This window comes from Phacochoerus africanus, chromosome 15, assembly GCF_016906955.1.
Source record: "Phacochoerus africanus isolate WHEZ1 chromosome 15, ROS_Pafr_v1, whole genome shotgun sequence".
Classification (NCBI taxonomy): Eukaryota; Metazoa; Chordata; class Mammalia; order Artiodactyla; family Suidae; genus Phacochoerus; species Phacochoerus africanus.
This window is the reverse complement of record NC_062558.1, coordinates 72,844,601-72,860,471: the sequence shown is the minus strand read 5'-3', so window position 1 is coordinate 72,860,471 and position 15,871 is coordinate 72,844,601. Positions and strand designations below refer to the sequence as shown.

The following is a 15,871-nucleotide window of genomic DNA, read 5'->3' as shown; positions in this document are numbered from 1 at the left end:
TCCTATCCCTCTTTTCATACTTCCTACCACTGTTTAACTGTTTCTCCTTAGGACTTAAACCATATAAAATATTCACATTTTCCTTATTTGCCCATTGGCTGTCTCAACCATTAAAATGTAAGCTCCAAGGGAGTTCCCATTGTGGCTCAGCAAGTTAAGAACCCAACTAGTATCCATGAGGATGCAGGTTCGATCCTTGGCCTTGCTCAGTGGGCTGAGGACCTGGCATTGCCGTGAGCTGTGGTATAAGTCTCAGAACATGGATCTGGAGTTCCCATCGTGGCGCAGTGGTTAATGAATCCGACTAGGAACCATGAGGTTGCGGGTTCGGTCCCTGCCCTTGCTCAGTGGGTTAACGATCCAGCGTTGCCGTGAGCTGTGGTGTAGGTTGCAGGCGCGGCTCGGATCCCGCGTTGCTGTGGCTCTGGCGTAGGCTGGTGGCTACAGCTCCGATTCGACCCCTAGCCTGGGAACCTCCATATGCCGAGGAAGCAGCCCACGAAATAGCAAATAGACAAAAAAAAAAAAAAAAAGAACATGGATCTGACATGGCTGTGGCAAAGGTCAGCAGCTGCAGCTCCGATTCGACCCCTAGCCTTAGAACTTCCATATGTCCTTGGTACGGCCCTAAAAGAAAAGAAAAAAGGAGTTCCATCATGGTGCAGCAGAAACAAATCTGACTAGGAACCATGAGGTTGTGGGTTTGATTCTTGGCCTCACTCAGTGGGTTAAGGATCCAGCATTGCAGTGAGCTGTGGTGTAGGTCGCAGACATGGCTTGGATCTGGTGTTGCTGTAGCTGTGTTCAGCAGCTGTAGCTCTGATTACTCTTAGCCTGGGAACTTCCATATGCCTCAGGTGGGGCCCTAAAAGGCAAAAAAAAAAAGAGAGAGAGAAAAGAAAAAAAAAGTAAGCTCCATGAAGGCAGAAATTTATGAGTTTTCATTACTGTCCTTCAAACAGTGCCTGGCACAGAACAGATACTCAAAAAATATTTGTAGAATAAATCAATGGCTCACCATACGCCAGGCACTAATTATTTAATTTGATCCTCACAAAAACCCTATATGGTGGCAATATTTTCCCAATTTTACAAATGAGGAACATGAGTCTGAGAAAAGTTGAGTCTTGCCCAAGATCAGACAGCCAAAAGTGTTGGAGCTGGAATCTCCAATAATAAATATCCTTCTAGCATAAAAGCTTTTTAAAGGCAGTGTTGGGCCTGTGTCCTAATTCAGCTACTTTTAGTCTTTCTTTTTTTTGTCTTTTTGCCTTTTCTTGAGCCGCTCCCGCAGCATATGGAGGTTCCCAGGCTAGGCGTCGAATCGGAGATGTAGCCACCAGCCTACGCCAGAGCCATAGCAACGTGGGATCCGAGCGGCGTCTGCGACCTACACCCCAGCTCACGGCAACGCTGGATCCTTAACCCACTGAGCAAGGCCAGGGATTGAACCTGCAACCTCGTGGTTCCTAGTCGGATTTGTTAACCACTGTGCCATGATGGGAACTCCTACTTTTAGTCTAATTTCACCTAAGAAACAGAACTCTCTAAAAAAAGATTTCTCCTGTTCCAAAACCATTATTATTTAATTATATTCACGTATGTGAACTTACTTTCACACTATAATATTTAGGAGTCTCAAAGAACAAATTACAAATACAGACACGTTCAAATTTTTTTAAATTTTTTTGGCTGAGCTTGCAGCACGTGGAAGTTCCCCAGGCCAGGCCAGGGACTGAAGCTGCACCATAGCAGTAACAATGCTGGATCCTTTAACCCACTGAGCCACATGAGAACTCCTCTGTTCAATTTTGATACTGATTTTTTTCTTCTTCATTTTTATGAAACTGGAAGTGAACACAGATTCTAAAAAGGTCAAATTTTAGGCGAAAATTTCAGTAGATCCCCTCTGTTCTTTACTATTGATAAATTAAGACAGATTTCCAGGGAACAACACAGGGAGTAGCAGCATCATTTCTATAACCCTCTTAAAGTCAATCACTAAAATGAATGTTATACTGAATGACTGAAAAAATGATAACCTCTTTAACAAAATTATTGTTTAAAAGCAGGGATTTCCTATTTTGGCTCAGCAGCGATGAACCAGATTAGTATCCTTGGCCTCACTCAGTGGGTTAAGGATCCAGTATTGCTGTGAGCTGTGGTGTAGGCTGCAGAAGTGGCTTGGATCTTGCGTTGTTGCGGCTATGGCTTGAGCCAGCACCTAGAGCTTCGACTCGACCCCTAGCCTGTGAACTTCCGTATGCCACAGGTTCAGCCCTAAAAAGACCAAAAAACCCCAGCAAGGGTCAGAGAGTTCCCATTGTGGAGCAGTGGCCTAAGGATCCAGAGTTGTCATAGCCATGGCATAGATCGCAGTTACGGCTCAGATTTGATCCCCAGCTTGGGAATTTCTATATGCCACCAATATAGTCATAATAAAGACAAAAAGAAAAAAAAAGGGAAGGAAAGGTCAGGACTGAAAAAACAGAAGAAAAAAGATATTAACTGCGGGAATTCCTGTCGTGGCACAGTGGAAACAAATCCGACTAGGAACCATGAGGTTGTAGGTTCAATCCCTGGCCTTGCTCAATGGGTTAAGGATCTGGCGTTGCCGTGAGCTTTGGTGTAGGTCGCAGATGCAGCTTGGATCTGGCATTGCTGTGGCTGTGGCGCGGGCCAGCAGCTGCAGCTCCAATTAGACCCCTAGCCTGGGAACTTCCATTCGCTGAGGGTGTGGCCCTAAAAAGTCAGAAAGACAAAAAAAAAAAAAAGATATTAACTGTGGAGTTCTTGTCGTGGCTCAGTGGTTAACGAACCCGACTAGTATCCATGAGGACACAGGTTCGATCCATGGCCTTGCTCAGTGGGTTAAGGATCCGGCATTGCCTTGAGCTATGGTGTAGGTAGCAGATGTGAGCAGATCCCGCATTGCTGTGGCTATAGTATAGGCCAGCAGCTACAGCTCTGATTCAACCCCTAGGCTGGGAACCTCCATATGCCACAGGTGGGACCCTCAAAAGACAAAAAGACCAAAAAAAAAAAAAGATATTAAATGTAAATATTCCTAAAATTAGACATCCTGGCTTTATAACATACAGTTATCAGAGACATTGAGGAAGCCATATTACATTCACAAACAATAACTACACTTTGGAGATTTATGCTAAAAACCAAATGTTTGCTTTAGGATCCAAATTTCTACATTATGCTACAGGGCTAACTTTTCTATCTTTGGGATACTTAAGACCAGTATACTCTCTCTTTCCGCTAGAGTAATGTTTAAACCTTTTACTCCCTATAATGGTTACCTTTGGTGAACGGCTTTTTTTAATTGTTTCTTGATTTCTTTGGAGTCTTTCAATCAAGGGGATGGCAAAAGAGAATGTCTTTCCTGTTCCTGTCCGCGCTTGAGCAATTAAATCTTTTCCCTCATATACAGGACCAAAAGTCTTAACTTGAATAGGAAAGAGATATGTTACCCCCTCGACCTGTAAAATGAGATTTCATTGAAATATTTATTTAAGACTAGCATTTGGAAAAAAAAACATTTATCTGAAAATAACATTCCTGATTCATTAACATCTGCCTGAAGATACACCATCTAGTAACATTTAGTTATTCCTACCCCAAAGAGGAATTATTTTTAAAAACTGGCCTGAACTTTTGACACGTACATATAATTCTTTAAAGCTAAAAAGTGATCAGAATACCAAAAAGGATGATGTAGAAATAACTGCAACTAAAAAGCCATTTCAGAGTTCCCGTCTTGGTGCAGCAGAAACAAATCTGACTAGGAGCCATGAGGTTGTGGGTTTGATCCCTGGCCTTGCTCAGTGGGTTAAGGATGCGGTATTGCCGTGAGCTGCAGTGTAGGTTGCAGACGCAGCTCAAATCTGGCGTAGGCTGGTAGCTGTAGCTCCGATTAGACCCCTAGCCTGGGAACCTCCATATGCCGAGGGTGTGGTCCTAAAAAGATTAAAAATAAAATAAAATACAAATAAAAAGCTATTTCTTTTTGCTTTGTATGTTCTCCTTTTGGTCAGAAAAGGCACAAGAGTTTTCTAAAATAGAGTTTTAGATTTTCAATTGCAAATCCATTATAGTTGTACCTTTCAGAAGCTTTATGGTCTCTTCAGAAATAGGGAAATTGGAGAAGGCTCCTTCTTTCTGTTCACGTGTTAGGCTCTGTCAAAATGAAATCAAGGTTCTAATTAATATAGCTCATATTCAACTAGGTTTTTAAAATCTTTCACTCATTTTATTGGTTTTTTTTTGGGGGGGGGGAACTCTTTTTAAGGCCATGCCCATGGCATATGGAGGTTCCCAGGCCAGGAATTGAATCGGAGCTGCAGCTGCCAGCCTACACCACAGCCACAGCAACGTGGGATCCGAGCCATGTCTGTGACCTACACCACAGCTCACGGCAATGCCGCATCCTTTAACCCACTGAGCGAGGACAGGGATCCAACCTGTGTCCTCATGGATACTAGTCAGATTTGTTTCCTCTGAGCCACACCAGAAACTCGTTTACTGTTTTTAGTTTGATTAAATGAGCTAACAAATCAACTTTAATAAGTACTTGCAAAAACTGTATAGATTAACTTACGAGATAAATTAGTGGGAAATTCTTTTATTTCAAAAGTATTCCTTTAAATAGCCAGCTTACTTATTTAACATGTTTTCCCATAACACATTTAAAACTGATTAATTTATATATAAAACTCCCCTTAATACACATTTAGTACATAAATCAAAATATATTTCCACTTGACTAAGATATTACAAAAGAGCTATTCAATAATCTAAATCATATTCACAGATATATATCTATTAACTATGAAGACTAACACAAGCCTATAAACCAGCCCCCAAAGAAACTACACAATGAGGAAGGTAAACTACTTCTAAAACTAAAAGTTAAATAAGTTGTTCTATGAATCAAAAAAGCATTTTTTAAGTCACTAATACAAGCAAATGTTCCTGTAAGCTTGAAAATTTCTCTTACATATAGCTTAGTGTGACACTGTCATTTAACACCTATTGAAAACTTTGTGTACCAGTCAATATTTATACAGAAGAAAGACTATATATATACCCATAAACTTTATTATTGGTATGTTTAAAGAAAGTAGTTTAGGAGTTCCCGCTGTGGCACAGTAGAAACAAATCCAACTAGTATCCATGAGGACTTGGGTTCAATCTGTGGCCTTGCTCAGTGGGTCAGGGATCTGGCCTTACTGTGAGCTGTGGTGTAGTTCGCAGATGAGGCTTGGATCCTACATTGCTGTGGCTGTGGCATAGGCTGGCAGCCGTAGCTCTGATTCAACTCCTAGCCTAGGAACCTCCATATGCCATGGGTGCAGCTCTAAAAATAAAAAAAATAAAAAAAATAAAAAAGAAAGAAAGTAGTTTCAAAACCACAATAGCAATTTTTAAACCAAGAACCAGATAAAAGACATATCAAATTCAATCCATTTAAGCAAACCTCAATGATGTTACCTTTTTAAGATTAAAAAAAAAATTTTATTAAAAAAGTACATTTTTGGAGTTCTGTCAGCAGTGCTGGGTCACAAGTTTGATCCCTGCCATGGCAGTGGGTTAAGGATTCTGCATTGCCACTGTGACATAGGTTACAACTGTGGCTCGGATCTGATTCCGAGCCTGGGAACTCCATATGCCAAGGGGCAGTCAAAAAAGAAAATAAATAAATAAATAAATAATACATTTTCATTGCAGAAATTTTAGAATTACATATTAACAGAAAAAATTTAAAAATCATCTACAATCTGGAGTTCCCCTCGTGTCTCAGTGGTTAGTGAATCCGACTAGGAACCATGAGGTTGTGGGTTCGATCCCTGGCCTTGCTCAGTGGGTTAAGGATCCGGCGTTGCTGTGGCTGTGGAGTAGGTTGCAGATGCGGCTCGGATCCTGCGTTGCTGTGGCTCTGGTGTAGGCCGGTGGCTACAGCTCCAATTCGACCCCTAGCCTGGGAACCTCCATATGCCGCGGGAGCAGCTCAAGAAATGGCAAAAAGACAAAAAAAAAAAAAATTATCTACAATCTGGTCAGCTAAAGCCACATTTAAAACACATCCTCCTCTAATTGTCACTTTATGCACACATACGTTTTTTTAAATGAAATAAAATCATACTATATATACTACTCTGTAATTTACTTTTTATTTTTATTTATTTTTATTTTTTATTTATTTATTTATTTTGTCTTTTTGACATTTCTTGGGCCGCTCCCGCAGCATATGGAGGTTCCCAGGCTAGGGGTCTAATCAGAGCTGTAGCTGCCAGCCTACACCAGAGCCACAGCAACGCAGGATCCGAGCTGCATCTGCAACCTATACCACAGCTCACGGCAATGCCAGATCGTTAACCCACTGAGCAAGGGCAGGGACTGAACCCGCAACCTCATGGTTCCTAGTTGGATTCATTAACCACTGAGCCACGACAGGAACTCCTTTTTAAACAGGAATTTACTTTTTAAACTTTTTCCTTTTTCCTTTTTTTTTTTTTCTTTTTAGGGCCACACCTGTGGCATATGGAGATTCCCAGGCTAGAGGTCTAATTGGAGCTACAGCTGCCGGCCTATGCTACAGCCACAATAATTCGGGATTGGAGCCACATCTGTGACTTAAACCATACCTCACGGCAATCCGGATTCTTAATCTACTGAGCGGGGCCAGGGATGGAACTCTAGTCCTCATGAATACTAGTCGGGTTCGTTACCACTGAGCTACAACAGGAACTCCTGCTTTTTTTATTTAATAAGATACACTGAATACCTTTCTAACATATCTGTGCCCTTTAAGATTGATGCTTTCTACTGCATGGGTACTATGGCATATTTTATTAAACCAACTGCCTACTATCAGTCACTTAGAATATTTAAAATTTTTGCTATTATCAACACCACTGTGATAAGATTCTAAAAACAGAATTCCTGAGCCGCAACATAATCTAAACAAAATAATAAACAGTTAAGCCTTATAAATAGTTAAGCGTTATAGCAGGCAAAATCCAGAATGAGAATTACATTCTCCTACTAGCAAAGAGACTTGTAGGGCCTTATTTAGATCAATTCTCTAACATATATGCTTCCTGACAAATAGCAAACTCACAAATAAAAAAACAATATATTGTAAAGCAAGGATTACACCTTTTCTCAAAGGTCTCCAAAGATTACACATTAAATTAAGCTCAAATTGGAGTTCCCGCCATGGTGCAAGAGAATCAAACAGTAGGTTAAGGGATCTCTGCAGTGGAGATGCCACTGCAGCACAGGTCACAACTGTGGCCTGGATCAGACCCCTGGCCCGGAAACTCTATATGTTGCAGGGAGTCCAAAAAGAAAATTGATTGATTAATTAATTAAGCTCGAGTGTATTTAAATTAACAGCAACCATCAGATTTTTTAAATATAAAGAATTATGAAATACCAAGAATTATTAAGAATATTAGTTGTTTCTTTCTGAAGTCCTGAGAAATTTAGTGACAATTCATAATACCTAGGTAAACCTATGAATTCTGCTAGAGAAAAAGTGCAAGAACAAATTTAATAAATTCTATGCAAGAAAATATCTACTCTAACAGATACTGGCAAAAGCAATGCCAGTAATGAAGATCCAAAAATGAAGATTCTAGACTAAGCATGTTTTCTACACCTCCCCAAAAATTGATACCCAGGAAAACAGATTTCTTCAGATCGTTTTTATTTTTCATTTCTGTTTTAAAAAAGCAAACAGGGAGTTCCCATCATGGTAAAGTGGTTAATGAATCCGACTAGGAACGATGAGGTTGCGGGTTCGATCCCTGGCCTCGCTCAGTGGGTTAAGGATCTGGCATTGCCGTGAGCTGTTGCGTAGGTTGCAGACTCGGCTCGGATCCCGCATTGCAGGGGCTCTGGTGTAGGCTGGTGGCTATAGCTCCGATTTGACCCCTAGCCTGGAAACCTCCATATGACGTGGGAGTGGCCCAAGAAATAACAAAAGGACAAAAAAAAAAAAAAAAAAGCAAAGAGGAGTTCCTGTTATGGTTTGGCAGGTTAAGAATTCAACTAGTATCCATGAGGATTCAGGTTTGATCCCTGTCCTTGCTCAGTGGGTTGAAGGATCTGGTGTTGCCACAAGGATCTGGTGATGTGGCTCAGATCTGGAGCTGCTGTGATGTAGGCCAGCAGCTACGGCTCGGACTCAACCCCTAGCCTGGGGACTTCCATATGCCTCGGGTAAGGCCCTAAAAAGCAAACATCTTTAAGACTGAGTTACCATAAAGACCTAGAAATCATTTAAAGGTATTATTGTTACAGAAATACAAAAAGCAGAAGGCAAAATATACAAAGTCAAGAGTACCCTGCTTCAGAAAGTCATATTTTGACTCATGAGCACTGGTAAGGATTGAAATAACCGTAAGAAATGCATGCAAGTAGGTGACCATCAATAAGAAATTTGGAAGAACTATCTAGAGATCCAAATGGACAGGAAAGGTTTAAAACTGACCTCCCTCCCCAACACCACCACCACCTTAGCCCCCAAAAGAAGGCAATATACTAGAAGAAATAAGAGGCAAAGGAAAAAAGCCTCAGATTTCAGCTGTATACTCTCCAGTTCAACTAAAAGTATTGGACAGTAAGCAGGAAATACTATAGAATCAATTCTAATTAGTCAAAAAATCAAATTAGCCTATACTTCAAGGGTAATGTTAAATGCAAAACCAAAAGTATACATACCTCTTCTGGTTTATTATCACTTGATTTATGAGTAGAACTATCTAAGGATGACACTCGCTTTGATTTTTTCCCATATTCCTCAATATCTCCATTTGACAGATCTTTTCTTCTTGACTTACGAGATTTAGAAAATTCATCTGCAAGTCTATTACATCCTTCTTCAGTGTCTCCATTTAGCTTCTCTTTCACTTTAGCTTTTTTAGGCTTGGGAGCATCTAGGTCATCTGCAACCCCATTTTCTCTTGTTTCTGATTTCTCCTCTGAGTCATAATGGTGCCTTGACTTCCTTCTATCACTCTGTGGAAAAACAAAGTAGTGACAAGAGGATCAAAAAGTCTGCATTTAAGACTCTAGAAAAGTCAGAGTACAACGCCCCGAACCAGCAAAGCTCAATCTACCATAATCTTGAAAAGTTACCTGGTAGAAACCCAGACTGGGTGCTAATGCCAAGCCTAAGCTTTACCTGTTGCTTTCTTTCTCATCCCAAATTTTGCACTCTTAATACTTGGCTACTAGTCCCTCTCCCATCCCATAACAACATTTAATGGAAACTGAAATAGTTCCTCTTCAGTAAAAGAATGAGAACTCAAGATTTATAAATTAAAAAAACAAACAAAAACTTCTAATATTTCCAAGAAAAAAATTAATATTTATTGAGTACCTACCCAGCATTGTGTAATGAGTTTTCGGCTTATCTTGTTTAAATCTTCATAACAACCCTATAAGGGAAGTACAGGTCCATAATCCCTTATCCGAAATTCCGATATCCATAAAGCTCTGAAAACCGAAAGTTTTTTTGTAACTTATTTGGAGACAAAACCTTACCTGAATTCGGAGACAAAAACCTTACCTGACCTTGGCACAACACTGTGAATCAACTATACTTTAATAAAAAATTCTGGAGTTCTCATCATGGCTCAGTGGAAATGAATCTGATTAGCATCCATGAGGACACAGGTTCAATCCCTGGCCTCACTCAGTGGGTTAAGGATCCGGTGTTACCATGAGCTGTGGTGTAGGTTGCAGACGCAGCTCGGATCTGGTGTTGCTGTGCCTGTGGTGTAGGCCGGCATCTACAGCTCCAATTCAACCACTAGCCTAAATCTCCATATGCCACGGGTGCAGCCCTAAAAAACAAAAGAAAAAAATTTCTTAAAAAACTGAAAAAACAAAACAAAACAAAACAAAACAAAACCCTTACTGACCTAAACTCATTTCATGGCAAAATCTGACTTGAACTAATGTGAGACAATTTATAATCTTTATTTATTCCACTTAGTCTGAATAGTCATAAATTTGATATTAAGGTGTCTGATTATAGGTTGGGGGCCCCAAACCCTACTGGGTTGTTACCCTTTTAAAAATCCCCAGAATTTTCAATTCCAAAATACATCTAGCCCCAAGGATTTTGGATAAAGAATAGCCAACCTATATTATCTTTGCCATTTTACAGAAGAGGAAACAAGTTTTTAGAGATAAGCAACTTGCCAAAGACCCACATGTGGGATTTCCTGCAAGTAAAACTGCTCAAAATCATGCCCTGTCTGATTTAAAACCCATGCTCTTTTCCTATCATGCTTCTTCTCTGAACTCTGGTAAATAGATTAAAGAAAAAAACCAGTATATAGTTCATACAAAACCCAATTGTTATACTATCATAGAAGGAAAACTATATTAGTAAACCTGGAATTTTTTTAAAAGTTTTAAAAATTTAATCAATAGAACTTCGAGGGGGGGGCTTTCTGCAACTTTAGCTTTAAAATGCCAAACTAGTGGCCAGTGTTTTAATATTTGCAGACAGTAAGAAATGATTAGGAAATTCAGCACTTCAAACTTGTGAAATGTTCAAAATAAATTAGATAGGGAGTTACCACTGTGGCGCAGCAGAAACGAATCCAACGAGGAAACATGAGGTTGAGGGTTCAATCCCTGGCCTTGCCAAGTCGGTTAAGGATCTGGCGTTGCCATGAGCTGTGGTGTAGGTTGCAGACAGCGGCTTGGATCTGGCATTGCTGTGGCTGTGGGGTAGGCCGGCAGCTGGAGCTGTGGCTGGACTCTTAGCCTAGGAACCTCCATACGCTGTGGGTGCAGCCCTAAAAAAGCAAAAGATAGAGAGATAGATAAATAAATAAATAAATTAGGTAGTAGTGACTAGTCTTGATAAAAACTGCCATTACCAAAATTTTCACTATGAATTACACGTGGTATTTTTTTTTTTTTGGCCTCACTCGCAGCATACAAAAGTTTCCAGGCCAGGGATGGCACCTGCGCCACAGCAGTGACAATGCCGGATCCTTAACCAGCTGAGCCACCAGGGAAATTCTGATTTATACAATTTTTAAAGAGTACTTTCATATACAATTTTCTCATCCATAAAATAAGAGTTGTTATAAAAACTGAATATATGAAAATGCTTTGTAAACATCAGAACACTACATTAATATGTCATACAGTTGTATGTTATACCATTTGATCTTTAGTTAAGTGAGCTAGCCCGTATCTCCCCAAACCAATAGGTTCTATACAAAAACAAGACTATTTATAGAACCAGCCATGGGCTTTGAATTACTTCTGGGCCTTGCACTTCACAGAGGTTCTGCAAAGTAAAATGAGACCTTTAGGTCCAAGCCCAGAAATATCCCAAGGTGATGAAATACACTGTTTCACATCAGATTCACAGTGCTTGACAGACTCCATTTTCTTGGCTTCTGAGACACACACAGTTTCCTCCTTATTCTCTTACCTCTATCTTCTTCAATGGTTCCTCTCTCTTCTTTAGTAGATGTTCCTTAAGTCTCTGTTCTCTATGTATACTTTCATACCATTTCATGGCTTCAACACACACTTCCAGGCTTCCTTCCTCATTTGCACTCCAGTTCTGGGAACCTAAGACCCAGTTCCATATCTCAAGATATCCAAACCCAAAATCACCTTCATCTCAATGCCAGGTCAGTATTTGACTGCTCTATTCTATCAGTTGGTACTCCAAACTGTTTCCAATTTTTTTTTTTTTTTGCCTTTTCTAGGGCCACTCCTGCAGCATATGGAGTTTCCAGGCTAGGGGTCTAAACCAAGCTGTAGCCACCGGCCTACACCAGAGCCACAGCAACGCGGGATCAGAGCCATGCCTGCGACCTACACCACAGCTCACGGCAGATGGTTAACCCACTGAGCAAGGCCAGGGATCGAACCCGCAACCTCGTGGTTCCTAGTCGGATTCGTTAACCACTGCGCCACGATAGGAACTCCTGTTTCCAAATCTTTAGTTATCTCTCATAATTAAAGGAAAATCAACAAGTACTTCTGGAGAAATTACAATGTGAAAACCACCAATTTACAAGATTATAGTGAAATGCAAGCATAGACAGAGATACTGTCATTTCCCTCAAGAATCTTTGGGAAATATTTGGGAAAGATACACACAAGAAGACTGAACTAACTTTACAAGAAAGTACATAAGAGTTCCCATTGTGGCTCAGTGGTAATGAACCTAATATCCATGAGGATGTGGGTTTGGTCCCTGGCCTTAGTGGGTTAAGGATCCGGTGTTGCTGTGGCTGTGGGGTAGGCCCGCAGCTACAGCTCCAATTCAACACCTAGCCAGAGAACTTCCATATGCCACAGGTGCAGCCCTAAAAAGACAAAAATAAAATAAAAATTAAAAAAACCTCACAAGGAAGTACATAAAGGCCAATTGTATGAGAAAGATAGCACTGGAAAAAGAATCCAAGGGGGAATGAGATTACTGTGTGTACAGTGGAGTGGTTTTAATAGGCATAAACTAAACCTTGATAGAGGGATAGGATTTGGATGCCAAAGGAAGACCAAGTATTTTAGAAGCAAAATTAAAATAACTGCTTGGTGATTTCACTTACATGACTTATCTAGAGCAGTCAGATTCAGAGACAGAAAGAATGGTAGATGCCAGGAGAGGGGGCAATGAGGAGCTGGTGTTTAACACACCCAGAGTTTGGGAGGATGAAAAAAATTCTGGAGATGAATGAAGATAATGGCTACAGAACAGTGTGAATGTGTTTAATGCTACAAAACTGTATATTTTAAAATGGTAAATTTTATGGTATGTGTATTTTACCACAATAGAAAATATTAACTCCTTGGCTAGAATGGCAAGTTTACCTTGGTAATAAGGTCAGAAGAGTAGGTTCTCTGCTCTCTGGAGCTATACAGTCATTCTGTTGTCAAATGTCAGCTTTCAAATTGCTTCTTTACCTTCTAAAGCTGTTTTCTTTTCTCTAAATTTCTTTCTTTCTTTTGAGGGGTGGAGCGGGAAGTCTCTACAACTCTTCTAAAAGGCTCCTTGAGGGCAGGGACCACGGAGATGCCCAGCAAAGAGTCTAGCATAAATTAGGCTCAATAAATATTTGTGAATTGAATGAAAATACTATCAGAAAAGGCTATTAATAATACAACCCACACGATCTCCATCACAGCCAAATCCTGGCAACACTGGCTGTGACACTTTTCTTCACTACTCCACTGACCCGTTATCAAGGTTTGTAAACCTAAGATCGCTTTCCCCAAGATTCTCGCATACAGGACAGGATGACGGAGAAGGAACACTTATTCAAAGCAATCATTTTTTCTTAATCATCTTCTAAGACGGCCAACGAGAACCAAATGACAGGCCTCGCTGCTTAAGGAAGGAGAGGAAAGAGATAACAGATTCCATGATGAGAACTTGAGTCTGCCCATCTCGTAGGCGCCGATGAGAACGACTGGAGGACCACAGGAGGCCGGGCCGAAGCCCTTCTCCAGGTTAGGGGTGTGGCGGTGGGAATGGTCCTGGAGCGACCTCAGAGGTACGCGGGCAGCGCGAAGAGAGGCCCTCGGATGCTCCGACCGGGTTGTGACAGGCCATCGGGGAGACTCCCCTCCCCGCCCAAGCCGGCGCAGCCCAAAAGGAGGCGCGGCCCATCCTCAGCGCACCTTTTGCCTCTCCTTCCTTTGGCTCTCGGTCTCCTCCAAGGGTGCTTCCAGCTCCATAATGTCCCCCCAGAGAAGTTTCCCAGGCATCATTCGCCGCCGTCGCCTCCTCCTAAGCACGGTGGCCACAACCACCTACAGGCAGCGACAGCGTGAAAGGAAGAGGGGGCAGGGCGGCCGACCGGCCAGAGCCTTGCGTCACTTCCGGGACACGCACCGACCGGCGGGGAAAAATAATCCCGGATACTCTCGTTTTAAACGCTTCCCTTGCGACACAGTCTCCCAGCCAGTGAAAGCGAGCCTTCTCGATTGGTCCATCCTTGTTCTGAAGTGATTGGCTTCTAGAGTAAAACCCTGGCCAATCTCTATAAAAGATGCGCAAACTGTTTAGTATAAAAAGTTCAGGTTTTCCCCCCTTCCCCTCCCCCACTCCGAACAGCTCTTCTCGGCTAAGTGGAGATGCTTCCGGGCTTCCCAGCATGCAATGCTGCGGCCGGAGAGCCTCTCGAGTGCAGCGGAGAGGGGCTCACGCCTTCCGCGGGTTGGCGGGAGAACCGCTGAGGCGCGCCACGCTCGGCCTCGCCTCCTGCCGCCGGAAGCTGCAGGCATCAGCCCCACCCATTGCGGGGTGAGGCGTTAACGTCTAACGGCTTCGCGCGAGACTAGCGTCCCGGCGTTGGTGGGAAGGGGCGTCTTGGGGTCTGGAGTGGGCTAGGTGCGCTTGGGGTGAAGGCTAGGCCGTGTCAACCTTCTCTCAAGTCTTAAGTTTTAGTAAGGAAGTTGGCCCTTGGCTTACTGTAGATCCTTACCACCCTCCCCATTTGCCATTAGAGGAAACTAATCCCCTAAGAGGGATTTACTTGTCTGTAGTCTCAGAGTTGGTGGCACAGTCGAGTAGGAAATCAGTCTTTCTCTTGCCACACCAGCCTGCAAGCTTTAAGGTTCCCAAAGCGTTTTTGGGAAAGCTGCTCCCATGAACATAGATGGAATAATAAGTAGAAAAAAAAAACTAAAGAAATTTAGAGAAAACAAGCCTGAATGTCACTGACAAATTGTTTATTTGCAGCGAATAAAAGGATTTTACTTACGGGAATAACTGCTCCTGAATTACAACTTTGAACAAAACTAGAAACCTTTTGATACTACAAGGGGCAAACTCCTTAGCATATACCTTTTTTTTAACATCACTGGTGCTGGATGGTTGGCTTCCTTTTCTGAGCCGTTTCTTTTTATCTCTTCATGATCTCTTCAGCCAAGCTACTCTTTGAGTGAAGAGCAAGAAGTCAAATTGAGACGTAGGTGCAGGGGTATTTCACAAACCCCTTGACAGTATCCACCACACCAGCCTTGTAACCTGAGCATCAAATTTACCTCTTAGCAAAATTTCAGATTGGTACATGTCATGGAGTTTGGGAATTAGTCCTGAATAGCTGAAAGCACAAAGGTTAAGTTTGTAATTGCTACAGGCCTTCTGCATAATTATGGATTGGCCTGAAGTCAAAGGTGCTATGTCTATCTAAATGTTACCTTATGGATTCAGTACTATCAACAAATGGAGTATCAGTCAATGATAGTGAAAAATGCATCTCTCTCCCTAGATTATGAGACTAGCTAGGCATCTCTAGATCTGTGCTTTTTTAAAACATTTTTGTCCCACTCTCTCACACCCACTACCAATTCTATCACTGTGAAGTCTTTCTAGCCCTGCAACAGGCTGTGATGTACATAGAAAACACAGGAGTAGATGTGGCTAAGAATGTCACATGTATAAAATTGGGATAATAATAGGAATAAATGTTAGTATGTTGTTGAAAAGCACAGATGAAGTATATTTTAGCCTCTCAAGACTATTTTTAGCATTCGTTTTTATGTCAGAGGTCATACAGCATATCTGAAAAATGGACAAGACTGTTCCATTCTCCTTAGGCAAGAAACTAACAAGTATATTAGCGTTTTTTAGAATGACCTTCTGTGATACATGAGACACTGTACAAAACCCTACCTTCCTAAGCACCAAATTCATTGACTCAAAACTCTGGTTGCTGTCTATGTTAGACAGGGCAATTGTATGTAAATTAAACCGAGTCATAAGTAACTTGACCAAACTGTAGCTTAGCTAAAATAGGGATACCACTAAATACATGTTCTCAATGGGTATAAACTTGAAAACTTTGGAATGGAGATGAGG

At 41.5% G+C, this 15,871-nt stretch overlaps 1 protein-coding gene across 1 annotated transcript in view; it reads right to left on the bottom strand.

Moving 5' to 3' along the window:
* The window catches only part of DDX50 (DExD-box helicase 50), a 41,130-nt gene extending 27,074 nt beyond the window's left edge, over nt 1–14,056 (bottom strand). Inside the window, exons 1-4 of the mRNA XM_047760811.1 lie at nt 13,687–14,056; nt 8,740–9,036; nt 4,110–4,188; nt 3,312–3,487 (exon numbers count right to left, since the gene is read on the bottom strand). Coding sequence (XP_047616767.1) covers nt 3,312–3,487; nt 4,110–4,188; nt 8,740–9,036; nt 13,687–13,776 — 642 coding nt within the window. The 5' untranslated portion in view covers nt 13,777–14,056. The remainder of the gene's footprint in view (nt 1–3,311; nt 3,488–4,109; nt 4,189–8,739; nt 9,037–13,686) is intronic.
* Between the last annotated feature and the right edge of the window lie 1,815 nt (nt 14,057–15,871).